The 15,007-nt window shown below is 43.2% G+C and overlaps 1 protein-coding gene across 1 annotated transcript; it reads left to right on the top strand.

Annotated features, from left to right (window-relative positions):
- Positions 1-3,752: 3,752 nt before the first annotated feature.
- CAV2 (caveolin 2) lies at positions 3,753-11,933 on the top strand. Its single transcript, XM_086610827.1, has 3 exons — positions 3,753-3,902; positions 4,075-4,262; positions 11,783-11,933. The coding sequence occupies exons 1-3, from the start codon at positions 3,753-3,755 to the stop codon at positions 11,931-11,933; spliced, it is 489 nt and encodes a 162-aa protein (XP_086466953.1).
- Positions 11,934-15,007: the final 3,074 nt, after the last annotated feature.

Raw genomic sequence — 15,007 nt, 5'->3', positions numbered from 1 at the left:
AAGTGTCACTGCTTCAGTGGTGACGCACTAGAATACATATGATGTACCCACTTTTCCAAAAGTCTCGATCAAGTTCTCTTCTGCACACTCTTCAAACAAGTAATTTATTTAATATTTTGCTTATACAGATACAAGTATATCAAGACAACGTGTTGGAGTTTGCAGTTTAAACCTCTCCATGTGTGTCAAATCTGAATATTTAATCTGCCCACTGTGAAAAAAAGAAAATGTAGATTCTAATCCATATCTTTAATCTGCAAGACCCTTCACTAAAGAACTACACTTGAGCTAAAGTGTGGAAACACACACATATGCAGACACATTTTGTGTCACATGATACAATTCTTTGACAGTTACCCACACAGAGATTTTTTTTAAAAAATCTGTCCAAAGGATGTCACCATCCAGAGGGACCTTGATTGACAGACTGGAGAGGTGGGCCTGTGAGAACCTCATGAAGTTCAACAAGGCCAAGTGCAAGGTCCTGCACGTGGGTCGGGGCAATCCCAAGCACAAGTACAGGCTGGGTGGAGAATGGATTGAGAGCAGCCCTGAGGAAAAGGGCTTGGGAGTGCTGGTGGATGAGAAGCTCAACATGAGCCGGCAATGTGCACTGGCAGCCCAGAAAGCCAACCGTATCCTGGCTGCATCAAAAGAAGCGTGGTCAGCAGGTCGAGGGAGGTGATTCTGCCCCTCTATTCTGCTCTCGTGAGACCCCACCTGGAATATTGCGTTCAGCTCTGGAGTTCCCAACACAAGAAGGACATGGAGCTGTTGGAGCGAGTCCAGATGAGGGCCACGAAGATGATCCGAGGGCTGGAACACCTCTGCTATGAAGACAGGCTGAGAGAGTTGGGGCTGTTCAGCCTGGAGAAGAGAAGGCTACAGGGTGATCTTATTGCAGCCTTCCATTACTTAAAGGGGGCCTACAGGAAAGCTGGAGAGGGACTTTTTAGAAGGGCATGTAGTGATAGGACAAGGGGCAATGGCTTTAAACTGGAAGAGGGGAGATTTAGATCAGACATAAGGAAGACATTTTTCACTCAGAGAGTGGTGAAGCACTGGAATAGGTTGCCCAGAGAAGTTGTAGGTGCCCCATCCCTGGAAGTGTTCAAGGCCAGGTTGGATGAGGCTTTGGGCAACCTGGTGTAGGGGAGGGTTTCCCTGCCCATGGCAGGGGGTTTGGAACTAGATGATCTTTGAGGTCCCTTCCAACTCAAACTATGATTCTATGATTCTATGATTCTATGTTACAGAACATTATATAAGACTGGAGAAGACTTCCACCCTGTTTGTGGTCATTGCTCTCTACTCTTACTTTTGTCCTTCAAACCATTCTGTCCAGCCACGCTGGCAAAAAGCTGAGCCTGGCAGCTCAGAGGAGTGAAACTGGAAAAATCTCCCTTACTGAACACTGTATACATCTCCTTGTTTCCTGTACGTTTGCTGGAAAAGTCAGGGATCAGACCTTGACATTGCTCAAGCTCTGCCATCAATATCACTTATTACTTCATATTCAAATCTTTTCCAAAATAAGTACCAGAGTTACTGAAATGAGCATGTTTTAAGGGATTCTTAATAAACAACATCCCAAGTCGTCTCCGGCCTTGAGCTCTTATTGCTTTTAAAAAGGCTTTTAATGAAAAATATTATTCTTTCAGGAGTAATTGCATCACCACTTTATTTCAAATCCTCAAATCCTCAGAGATTACACAGCAAAACTCTTCATTTTCCATGGTGCTGTCTTGACGGACATCAACATTTATCACCTGTTACATTAGCAGATTTCAAAAAACAGATGGACATTAACAAAAACTGCTATTTGCTTTTTTATAAAGGGGGCTGATACTGCAAGACCACTCTCCAGTGGCAGACTGTGATTTGGGCTACCTTGCAAGAAGAATCACCCCTGAGCTTTCAGCAGATCTGGAGCTGAGCAAGTGGAGCTATGGACTTGCTGCTCCAGCCAGTTGGTTGGTAGAGTGAAATGCAGTGAAATGGTTGGGGAATGGCTAGAGCTGTTCAAAAGCAGCTCGCCGGTTGTGCATGTGCACCCCAATCTATGCCTCTAGTAAGGGGGAAGGTAGAAAGTAGTTGATATAAACCAGTACGGTCTAACTTCAGTAGCCAAGGGGTTAGTTTGGGATTCTCTGCTGGTTGCTCCTACCTTGCTTTTCAGCAGCACCAACCCCAAATTTCTGTGCTTGACCCAAGCAGCCACCAGAAGCCTGCTGAATGCCTTTGGGTTGAGCTCAGCTCCCCATATCCCCATAGGCTAAAAAATAACAGTTGCTGGACAGAAGCACCCTGAAGGGTGGGTCTGAACCTCAAGTCTGTCAATTGGCCTTTTTATTCCTCCCACTCACGCAACAAAGAAGAACTGGGGAGGGTAGAAATACAGCTCCTAAGTATGTCTTGAGTCATCACGCGGGTTCTTTGCTCGCATTTGAATCTGTTGTAAACTTGTACTTGCAGGCTTTTATACTTAGCTACCAGCTGGATCCAAATATATACCAGCTTATACCAGCTACACTGCTGGATCCAAACTATTTACGTGACACCAGTAACACTAAACTCATTAGCATGGGAGAAAAAAGCATGAACATGAGTTACACATAGATGTGAAGCTCTTCTGCAGAAGCTATCCGGTCAAGAACAATGCGATAAGGTCTAGAGCATTGTATTAAGTGATTTCCTATCCAAACCTTGCATAGTTATTTTTATATCACTTCCCTGTGAGCTTCTCAAAGCTTAAAGCTATTCTTAATTTAATGCAGCGGTGAAAATTAAAGAAAATTACCAGTACAAGCTTCCTTCTAATTTAACAACCCTAGATCATTGATCGGTAATGTCATTTCTCTTTCTGAGAGTGACGGGTGATCATGGTTACTGAATGCAGCAAGAACATTGTCCTGACAGGTCACGACCTCATGCTGCTTATCGATGTTATCGAGTACTTCTAGCAGTCACTATAGCAATTTGCTCACTTTCATACAGATCACTCTTCAGCTTAAAATCTGTTCTCAAATAAAACAGAGCCAACAATCTGTATGGATTGAAGTTAAAACCCAAGGAGGGCACAGTAACAGCTTGTAATGACGGATGCGGTGTTTTATCGCAGCAACAATTAATTAGGCAGTTTAGGGAGCATGAGCCAAGTAAGTGATGCTGGAGTGTGATGGACCGGCGTGTCTGGACACAGGAACCTCGGTGGGCAGTGGCAATGCCTTTCGTCGCCCCTTCTTTTCCAAATACAAAGAGGGCAGCAGATAGGACCCAACATGGCCTAACGCACAATCATCTCCACTTTTTTCCCCGCTGCCTGTTGCAATTCCACCAGCTCTTGCTCCTGCAAACTCCAGTCAGGCGTGAGGCCGCAGTGAAAGCAGCGCGGGGCTGCGGGCCGCGGGTTCCTGATGAACGGGGAAACCGAACGCGTCCGGCGGCTCCGGGCAGCTGGAGGGGGAGCCCGGCTGGCAGCCCCGACCCATAACGCGGCCGCCTAACCGCAGGGCGGGCGGGCTGCTGGCCGGCGCTCCGGGCGGCGGGTCCCCGGCTGCCCCGCGGCGCCCACCCCAGGCCCGGTCCGGCGGCTCCCCGGCGCTCCAGCTCCCGGCCCCGGCGCGGCCCGCGGGGCGTGTCCCGGGCGGCCCCGCTCCGCCCCAGCCCGGCGGGGCCGCCGGCGCCGCGGTAGCGGACGGGGCAGGGCAGGGCAGGGCAGGGCCGGGAGGCGCGGAGCGGCGGGCAGCGCCATGGGGCTGGAGACGGAGAAGGCGGACACCCGCATCTTCATGGACGACGACAACTTCCCGCGGAGCGGCGGCCCCGCGCTGTCGGAGGCGGAGAAATGCGCGGAGGACGAGCTGGACCGCGACCCCCGCGGGCTGAACGCCCACCTCCAGGTGCGCGCCGGGCCGCGGCGGCGGGGACCGAGCCCGGCGGGGAGCTGCGCCGGGCCGCGGGGCGGGCGCGGCCGGGCTCGGGCTCGGCGGTGGGGCCGGGGCCCGCGGCGGGGCGGGGGCGCTCGGCTGTCCCCCCTCCGCCGCGTAACGGCGGAGCTGCTTCTCGTTCCAGCTGGGGTTCGAGGATGTGATCGCGGAGCCCGAGCTAACCCACTCCTTCGACAAAGTCTGGATCTGCAGCCACGCTCTCTTTGAGCTCAGCAAGTACGTGATCTACAAGCTCCTGACGCTCGTCCTCGCCATTCCGCTGGCCCTGGTTTTGGGGATCGTCTTCGCGGCGCTCAGCTGCCTGCACATCTGGTGAGTGCGTTTTGTTGCTCGTCGGTGCCCCGGCTCTGCAGGCAGCTCCGCGGAGCTCCCCTCTTGTAGCGTTACTGCTTAACCCTTCATCGCTGTCTTTACACTCGGTAGTCACGTCGACTTACATTATCTGCTTTAGTTTCAAAGGGAGAGAAGTGAAACCAATGTTTTCTCTGTGATTCAGCTCCCTGCCTTGCTTTTATCAGCGGTCTGTCCCTTTTATCAGCGGTCTGCCCGGTCTGTGTAAGCTTCTTGGAGCAGAGACCCTGCTTTACCATTTGTATGGCACCTACCACAGTGCCTTCCAGCCCCAGCTGGCTTCTAGGGTAATCATAATGATTGCTTGGGGGGGGGGAGGGTTAACATGGTTTTTAAGTTGTTAAAACGTATATTTGAAATTAAAGACCTGAACAGAACTATTAAAGCTGACACCTCAGTATGGTTACCTCTTCCATTTTTTCTCCTCGCAGACTGAAGAAAGGGGGCCTACAAGAAAGCTGGAGAGGTACTTTTTACAAGGGCATGTAGTGACAGGACAAGGGGCAATGGCTTTATACTGAAAGAGAGGAGATTTAGATTTCTAAGGAAATTCTGAAGAAGAAATTCTTCACTGTGAGGGTGGTGAGGCACTGGAACAGGTGGCCCAGAGAAGTTGTAGATGCCCCATCCCTGGTGGTGTTCGAGGCCAGGTTGGATGAGGCTTTGGGCAACCTGATCTAGTGGAAGGTGCCCACTTCCCTGGCAGAGGGGTTGAAACTAGGTGATCTTTAAGGTCACTTCAAACCCAAACCATTCTGTGAAAGCTTTTGAGGGCCCAGGTTGCACTTTCTTTGCTACTTTCACAAAATCTGCTGTCACTTCCTTGCATCTGGTACATGGCCATCTCTAGGTGCAGCGTCCCAAAGCGCTTCCACCTCAGCAAAGAACCCCTGCTGAGCTCAGGAAAGCTGCTTCTGGCCATTGCCCAGGTTAGAGGCAAATACAGTAGCTCTCAAAGTCACAGCAAACCTGGTGTACTTTAAACATAATAGTACCTTGAGACCAGAAAGGAAGATGATTGTGGAGAAGGAAGACAGGCAGGGAAAAGAATCATCGTGAGAAAAGAACTGAGAATCTAGCAGGCTGCAGAGGAAGGGATGAATGCAGATTATCAAAGTCATTCCTGCAAACCAGGTTATTCTGTATACATGAGTTTTTGGCAAAGTCTCATTTAACTTGAGAGACACTGGAATCATGAAGAAGTTGTTAAGGAAAACAAAATACTATCCAGAAACTGGAAAACAAACTCAAAGCAATAGGAATTCATTGGTTATCTGGACCTGTGGTTGCAATCTGGTGGGTACAGATTTCAGTTTTTGAAAGTGGAATGAAAGTTTGGGTTGATGACATTGTCATGAGCCAATTCAAAAACTGATTAACTTGAATTTTGGAGCATAGAGTTTGCATAATATCCAAAGGAGTTGCAATGCAGTTTAGAGCTGCCCACCTGCTACTTCTCTGGTCCTCCAATTGTTATAAACTTTATGCAGTGTGCCCCTGCTTTTAGGTCTGTCAGCTGTCATTGTGCTGTAGAGTACCATGTGACTGCAAGAGGGTTCGGTGGGCATATAGATTTCCAGTAGTAGAATATCTATGGAAAAATTTATTGGTGCCCAGTTTATTAAGACTCTAATAAGTTTTTGTGCTGCGAAATGATCTTGTGTCTGGATTTCACAGCCTGGGTACATAGACATGAGTTTCACTGAACCAGGACTCAGAGGTCAGTTTCTATTTATGCAAGTGGTCCCTAGTGACTCTCTCAGGAACTGTAGGTTCTCAGTGCATCTGAAATAGCACTGTCTGAACGTGGCACTTCATTTGAAAAGTTTCCCTTGACTTTCTGTGAACGCACTTGCCTCCCCAACAACTGATTTTCCTTGCCTACGTTCATTGTCAATACAGGAGTGATCATTTGATTTGATCTTCCTTGCAGCTGGGATGGTTGTGAAAGAATCACATAACTCAGTAGTGCTATCTGCGCTTCCTTGGACCCCATCCAGTGCAACCATCCAAAGCCAGCACTGTCTCATCTTCCCACAACCACAAGCTGGATTTGTTCCAACACGAAAGTGGAACACACCAAGACTAAGTAAGCTTCTCTGCAGCTCTCCATGTTCCAGATTTCTTGGGAGTAAGGAGTTCAAATTTTCTGCGTTTGAGAGGGTAGCACAGAAGCAGTGCAGGTATAGGGACCCTAAACACATGGTACTGGCTCCCATGTAGCCCCATTGGGTCTGAAAAAAATAGTAACTCCATGTTTTGTGGGTGAGAGGAAGGGAATTCCATTATAACTCTCTCTTCAGCTGTTGAAACGTCATGAGAAAACCCTGGGCACAGCCTCCCCCATGGCTGCCGACAGGAGGGCTTAGCAGAGTCTCTGTTCCTTGCTTTCATCATCCAGACCAGTGAGATGATGATGTTTATCTGTTGAAGGGAAACCTTTCCTGAGACTAAATTCGAAGGTCTTTCAACAACTTTTAGAAGTGCTCAGACACAAAGCTCTGTTGATTGTCACACATGTCATTGCAGTTTTGTCAGCATGCTAAAAATCCACAGAAGTCTGACTCAGCATTCCTCATGCATCAAGGGCACCTCATGAGTTGTACTCCTCGTACCTGATAGTAGATGTCGTCTTTCACCAGCAAAAAGATTGCTAAAGGAGGAAGCACACGTGTGAGACTTCATGGAAAACTAAAAGAAAGCTGAGTAAGAAGTATGTAATAATACACTTTAAGTTTCATTTTTGCCTGTAAAGAAAGAACGTATTCTGGTTCTGTTCTCAAACTTACTGCTTGAGCTAGAGTCTGGTTTTATCCTACCTGGTAAAAGATACTGATGGGCTGAAACTGTGCCAGCTAGCAGGCTGGTGATCTACATACAAGCCAGTTCAAGGAAAGCTACTTTTTCATGTTTCTTCTTTACTGATGGCTCTCATTCTCCCCACAGATGGCGGAAGTCATCAAGACGGAGTTTTTTAATGTCTTTCTGTGAATATCTGAGCAAGCTTTTAAACATGTCTCTAGATTGAGGCTGTTAAGGTTATTGATTCTTGGTCATGAGCAGAACACTGCTGGTTTTCCAGGCAGCATATGCAAAATCATCATCTTTCTTATAGATCAGGGACTGATTCTTGTTCTAAGCCACATGTATGTCACCTCTTGGGAATCAACACTTGAATCTCATATTTGCTTTGTTGTCCTCTTGTCCGAATAGTGTTCTGGTATGTTGTATATTTATGCTGAGAATCAGTCGTTCATCTGATGATCCATAACTTGGGTCTTGGGTCTGAGATAGGCTGTAAAGCGCAAGGACTCAGCCAGCTTTATGCTTTATCATCAGCCAGAGCAGTAGATACTCAGAGATCCTCTTGGCTTGAACTTCCATTCACAGCACTAAAATGTAGCCAGAGACTTATACACAGAGAAGTAGATATGGACATGCATCATCTCTTACCTCTTTCTCCACAGCTCCATTTACACAACTTATTTCTATCATACTCAACCCCCAAACCATCTCCTGACTGTCTGTCTGAAATGAAAAGATATTACAGTACAGCTATGCCATGAAGACCCACCTTATGATCTCGTGTTGCCTTGATGCCCCTTCATTTCTGTCCAGTACGTATCCCTTGGCTTCTGAAGAGGAAGTTGTTGGATACTGTCTTGCTTCCTTTTTGGTTTTATCTTTTCCAGTCTACCCAGGTCCTGGGATATATAAATGTTTGATGTTAATGCACTTCATATACCATGTATGGATCCTGGAAGACTCAGGTTGTTGTCTTGGCTTACTCATAAATATCTCAAGGGTTAATGGAGCTCTAAAAGGAGCTCTGCAACTACTAGCTAATATTTAGCCATCCATTCATGGTGCTTGCTTGTATTGTAGAGCCACGCAAGACTTATAATTCAAAGTCACGATGTAGTGCAGGTGCAAACGTGGTTAATTTAACTACTGAGTGGTATAGTATTTGAAAAATGGCATTAAGACATGTCTGAGGTTCCATTTTGAATAACTTCACAGGAGAAGATTTGATTCCTCACTTTGAAGCAGGAATCTGAATCAATAGTGAATCATTCCTCCAAATATGTTGCTCAAGTCTGTGAAAAGCTGAGCTGCTTCCTGAGAAGCTGAAAATGGCCTTATGAGTGAGAAGTCAATTACGCTCTGCCATTTCTAAGAGACATTTGGTTCTTGACAATATTCCCTCAGGGATTAGCAGAAGAAAAAGTAGAGTGAGCAAAAGTGAGAAAGGTCGATGGGTATAACTTTGTAGATGTCATGCCTTGAACAGGCAGAAGAGAAAACAGGACAGGATGGAACACACGGAGTAATTTGCTCTTTTCAGTTCAACAGTTCCCAAAAGAGGTAATTCCTTCTACTTAGAGAAAGGATGGGTATTTTATGATATATATGCATAGCAAGATTCAATGAGAGGTCATGTAGGTAGTTGAAATACCTTGGCGGTGCTTTAGCTTAGATACCAGATTCAGCATAGCTTTGATTTTCTTCCTGGTGCTGTACCAAATGGTAACAGTAGTTGTACCAATACTGCAGTAAATGTTGATACCCTTGGCATATGCCAACTTTACTTCTGGTGTTACACATTACTCAAGCAAGCAGTTACTGTCTCTGTGAATAGAAGTGCAGACTTGAGTAAACCCACAGCACTGCAAGTAAAGGATATAAATGTTAATATTTATTTGACGGTCACAGAAACAAATACATAGCTTCTAGCAGTGCTTGGTTCTATGTTTTTTAAGTGTGCCTGGTCACTCTATGGAAGGCACGTCACACCCTCTGGTGTTTTGGAAATGCCGCACGGTAGGATAACATATCCTATACAGAACAGGATGCGTACTTATACACGTGTAGATACATATATAGACAAACTCACATATTTTAAAAGTTAGAAAATACTTTTTAGTGCTTTCTTGTGTGTAAAGGATTTCCTTCTCTGAGGAAAGGTGTTTGAGTAATTGTTGCCTAAGTAGACTGACTTTTATTTTAAAATTGAAAGTTATTTACATTAATTAGCTTTGGTTGCCAGCATGTTTCACATATCATTCTCTGGAGATACCTTACATTGTATTTCACATGTATTTACCATAAAATTGCATAGCAAATGTTAAAAGATTATAAAACATTGTCTAAACATTATTTTTTTATTATTATTTATTGTGTTTAACATTATCAAAAGAGGTTGAGTTCTGGTACTGTGTGAATGATTTCTATATTAGTTGCAAGTAGTATGATTACTGCTTTTCCAGCCTTCCCTGATGACATCCTGGTGTTTCAGTACATCTTTCCGTGAAACTTTTGCATAGTGTGATATTTGTTTAGTTTGTATGTTGTGTGATCCTATTGACAGAGGGTCCAATAGAAGTGTAGGCTTTTCTGCTCCTTTGCAATTCAGTTAGATTTAAAAAAAAAAAAAATGCAGGCCAAATTAATTTTAGATGGCAGCAAAGGAGCAGTGACATAGCCGTTATAAACTAACTGAAATGGAAAAAGGGTGAAGTCAACACAAGCTGAGTAGCCATTTCTGGTATTTTCCCTGTGTTGCTTGGAGAAATACCAATTTTTTCACCTTTGCATTACTGATGTTTATCAACTGTACTCTAACACGTGAAGCCTTAGTTTTATTCTCTAGAAATTATCTATTCTATATGCAGTGATACTATAGGTGGTTATAAAACAAATAGTTTCCAGGGCTCAGTTTAAAACCAGTGAAACTAGAGACACATTATTCCAGTAACGCTCGCAGTTCTATATGGTGTGTGTATATTACTAGCTGTTTCAGCAGAGACAAAAGAAGAGAAGGTTTTAGAAAAACTATTCTTGTTTAAATCCATCTGGGTTAGCTTAGAGTGCAGCATAGACATACTAGTATATGGCTTGCATTGTATGATAAAAGCTGAGAATCCGGGTAGATAAGCACTGAAAATAATTTATTTTGAGCCTTTATGTTCCTAAGCTTTGGCTTTTTTTAAATGTACAATGTTTTTTTCTACTTTATTATTCTGAGTGGTACTCATTGGAAATACACAATACTTACATATTTTTCAGACCTATGGTGAAATAGTAAATTAAATTTTTCCTGTCATTCCAACCAAAGTCAATGAGAGCTCTGCAATGGAATTATGCTGACGCAAACCAAGATCTTAAATTTTGAATGCAATGGCAAACTAGAACAGAGTTTATTGTTTTTATCAAGAGCATCTATAGCTTCTTCTATTTATTTTAGGAAATAAATGTTTTATGTATGGCACAGAGATTTTTTACAACCTTGCCGTAGTACCACTTCAGTATCATGTAACTTATTTATACATTTAATTTGTCTGCAACCAAATAAGAACATCCGGCTTAGTGAAATGACATGAAGTTTTGGCCAGTAAATGATTAAAACAGGAGACTAACTTAAAATAGTGTGGTCAGTTATCATGTATCTACTGGCCCTTGTGAGCTGCCCATATGTGCACTTCTGGCTTGCCCCCGTTGTTAGCATGCTTGGCTTAAGCCACCGCTAATGACAGAGCTTTGGAACTGGGACACATGGAGACTGTCCCCAGATGGTTGCTAGTGCTCAGGAGATGAAAGTATGATGCTTTCAATTAGGCACACCAAGTGAATGAGATCTTTCCCCTAACCAGGAGTTTTGACCTCATTCTACGTTAGTTTCTCACCCACAAATGAAAAAACTTTACCGTATCAGCAAGATCCCATTTTTCTGAGGTTCGGGATGTGTCTGTGCTATAGTGTAACCAGATGAGGCTTTACCGTTCCTGTTTTTTGTACCGACTTGTAACAGTGATGTTGGATTGGTAGGAAAGAGGCGCAAAGGGTGATGTGCGTGTGTACCTGCACGTTTGTGTGTGTGAGACCAATAGAAGAAACACCGGAGGAGACAGCAGAGCAAGGACAGATCATACAGAACGGAACGCTGTTCCCAGTCGATCAAACTGGGGAACGTGGTGTTTCTGTTCAACCCCAGAGACTCATACTCAGATAATGCCCGCAGCACAAACGAGTCCTTAGCAGAGGACTCTGCTCCTCAGCCACTGTGGGCTGGCATCAAGGTTGCGGCATATCACCTACACCAGCCCTTCCAGCAGCAGGCAGAGAACAGCAAAAGCTCACCCCTGTAAAAGGCATGTCCAAAAGTTAGCTTGGCGTTGCTGATTAAGGAGCAGCAGAGACATGATGAAAAGAAAGCTGATGTCTCCTGTCTCCTGTATTGCACACAGATGATCCTGGCCAGAGGACAACATGCATCATGGTGCTGCTGCATGTGCAGGTGTGAGGCTGTGAGCGAACAAAATTGATGGAGAATGAGTGTGAGCGTGTAAGATCAACGTGTTTAGAGACTTAGAGTTATAAAATCACTTCCTCTTCCATAAGATCTTGCGTTTGTGTTTGATTATCTTGATTTCCCCATGCTGTAGCAGCAGCGATCTTCAACTCTTCCATTTTCTCTTTTACAGGATTGTGGTGCCTTTCGTGAAGACCTGTCTCATGGTCTTGCCTTCAGTGCAAACTATATGGAAGAGCCTGACAGATGTTTTCGTCGTACCGTTCTTTCAGAGCCTAGGCCGATGCTTTGCCATGGTCAACATACGCCTGGACCAAGAGTAGATGTCAGGGATGCGACACTGCTGTGATTGTAGCTGGTGTTATACCTCTTTGCTAACCTAACATACAAGTACTTACCGTTCATTCCAAACTGTTAAATTACTATGGCTGGTTTAAGTGGGAACATGCTATTTTTTCTAAAACTCATTTATTTTCAGGGAGATCGGTTTAAGAATAAGTAGGCAGTTTTCGTAGCTCACTATTTTAACAACAGAGAGAATGCGGAGTATGTTGGCAACACTTTATTTTAATGGTACGTCACTTGCTAGATTACAGGAGAATTCTCGTGGAGGTTTAACAGCCACCCCAGTGATAATGACTGGCATTATTACTGCAAGTATTTAAAAAGGCTGTGATATCTTAGGTGAAACTGATGTCTAGGGTTTCCCATTGACTTTACTGCAAGTCCACCAGGGATCGTTTTTGGCCTTCACTGTGCAAGATGATCAACTCAGTCCTTTATTATCAGCAATTAAAATGTCCTTGCATAAGCGTACAGAGAGAGGAACAGTTGTGTAGTTCTCCTGTATTGGGGAGGAAAAGCTCCCTGGAAATTTGTTCCTTAAAATAAGGTGTTAGCTAATGATTTGAAACATCAGCTAGTGTGTATATTTTATTTAATGAGAGGTTAACTTTGCTGTATATTTTGTATCTTTGTAAATGGCACTTGATCAGTTTTCTTTGACGCGTTATTTCTATAGTATTTGAACTCTAACCAACTTACTAGGCAGCAAGAGTGAGATTCTGAAAAAAAAAAGACTTCAGATAACTAAAATTTCTAAATTATGTAGATTTTTAAGTGTTGCTGTGCAATTCTAGCATATTGATTATATATGGTTGCATGTAAAAGCAAAGATTATAAGTGCTTTCGTACAAGACTATGCAAGAGTTGGAAATATCTGTTTATGAGAAATGTTTTTTATTAAAAATGGGGTGTAGTAAATGCAACCCTGCCTATTTCTGTGTATTATCTGTGTGAACATTGAGATATTTAAAATGATAGACACTGTGCTGGCACTTTAACTAGGTAGCAAGCTCTTAGAGCAGGCAAGTGAGTGTAATTGGTATCCTTGTCTAATTCTTCTCACCTATTGACTTGACTTTCCGTGTTGCTTATTTGCTACTTTAAAGCCTAACCCATAAAAAAGCCCTTCTTCCTTCTGCACCTAATATGGCTTTGTAAACCAGAATAACAGAACGTATGCAGAGGTACATTAAAATTACATTAGCCTTCTGATGGGCTTATGCTGCTGTTTTCTTTAAATACAGATGATGTTTGTATGATTTAGAATGTTGTTTTCTAAAATGATATCACAGATTTCTTATCAAACAAGAGATATATAATAAAATAATGAAACATTGGCCTTTTCCTATTTTCAACTTCATTTTTTCAGGTTTTTCAACTTTTTAAAAAGCTCTTAAAATGCCAAACGGCATAGAATACTATGTAGTTCTATCAAAATATGGGAGAGGGAAAAGAAATGGATGAGCATCTATACAGTTTCACTGTATTGTATTATCAACTGCATTTAACTTATTTACAGTAGAAAATTATGTATCTCTGTGTGTAAGCCCATACAGAATGATTGTGGAATTTTGGCTACATTCAAAAAAATGCTTAATTCTTTTTACAGACACATGCTTTATTTACAGATGAGCTGCTGAATTCTCCTTTTCTTGCTTATTAGCCTACAGAAGCTGGCTGACACTGTATATTCTTTGTACATTGGGAACATCTTTGCAGGTTAAAAATATTTTTACCATTTGTGCCATTTAGAGAGGGATTCATATGGCTTTTCAAAACTGGATCTTAATGATTAGTGCCCATGGAAACTTCTCTGAAGTTCTAACTTCTTCTGCAAGAAGTTAGCTCGCTGTTCAGATGTGCTCTTCAAGATACCTTTCTTGTGTTAAAAATGGAAATACTACTTTTGAAAAGAAAAATTGGTCAGGCTAGGCTTGAATTCTTTTGAAAGTTATTTTCTTTAAAATGTCGAAGGATTTTTACAAAGGTATTTTCCGTGGAAAAATATCCTCTTGATGAATTCATTTAAAAAAAAAAAAATTAAAAAATCAATCAGTACAAGTCTTTGTGTCTAAAAGGAGCCCTATAAAAGCCTAAGCTTTGAGGCAGTTCAGGTCTGGATCCAAACTTTAAGAATAAGGCCATTCCCTAGAGAAGAAGGTATCATTTTAGGTCATGCACTCCTAGATATATGCATTCTTAAATAGCTTACTGAAGTCATCTGGCTCTAGCTACCACAGACCATCAGGTAGAATGCTTTGGTTTGTTCTTGTTTTGACTTAGGCTTGTCATTAATTAGTTCTTTTCACCGTTTCTCTAGCTACTACAAGACTCAAGTGAGCTTTTAATTAAGTAATTAAAGCTGTCAGTTCCTTGCATATTTTACAGCAGTATATTCCTCTGGAACCGATGTGCTTTTACTGTAAGAAAATACCGAGTGGACTGTTAGGCTTAGGGTAAAATATTAGATGCTTGGCAAATATGCTTACTTCATCCATTAAAGTAGTGGAAGGCAGCGTGAATATGTACAGACTCTTCAATGCTTAGGTGTGAATCTGCCCCAGGCAACTCTGACTGGAAAGTATTCTCTGGTTTTTATGAATTTAACAGTTTTGACAGATATCCCAAAGCTCTGCTGCAGCTGATACTGTCAATAGCTGACAGCGCTGTTGGACAACAGGGACTGAACGGGCACTGGCACCGAACTGTAATCTTCACTGTAGGGGTATGTTCCTTAAGTTAGTCTCCAATTCGTTTGAAATGTGGACAAACAATCCCAGCTGCTCCCTTAACAGCAACTTACAAATGAGAATTTAGGCAAGAAGGGAGTCCAGAAACTGAGTCTCCTTGTCTGCAGCAAATGTGGGAAAATTTACACCATAAACTGAAAGAGGGTAGATTTCAATTAGATATAAAGAAGAAATTCTTCACTCTGATGGTGGTGAGGCACTGGAACAGGTTGCCCAGAGAAGTTGTGGCTGCCCCATCCCTGGAAGTGTTGAAGACCAGGTTGGATGAGGCTTTGAGCAACTTGATCGGCAAGGAGGATTGG

The sequence above is a fragment of the Tauraco erythrolophus genome, chromosome 4 (genome assembly GCF_009769465.1).
Source record: "Tauraco erythrolophus isolate bTauEry1 chromosome 4, bTauEry1.pri, whole genome shotgun sequence".
Lineage (NCBI taxonomy): Eukaryota > Metazoa > Chordata > Aves > Musophagiformes > Musophagidae > Tauraco > Tauraco erythrolophus.
Note: the sequence above shows the minus strand (reverse complement) of the source record. Positions and strands in the feature narration are given on the sequence as shown.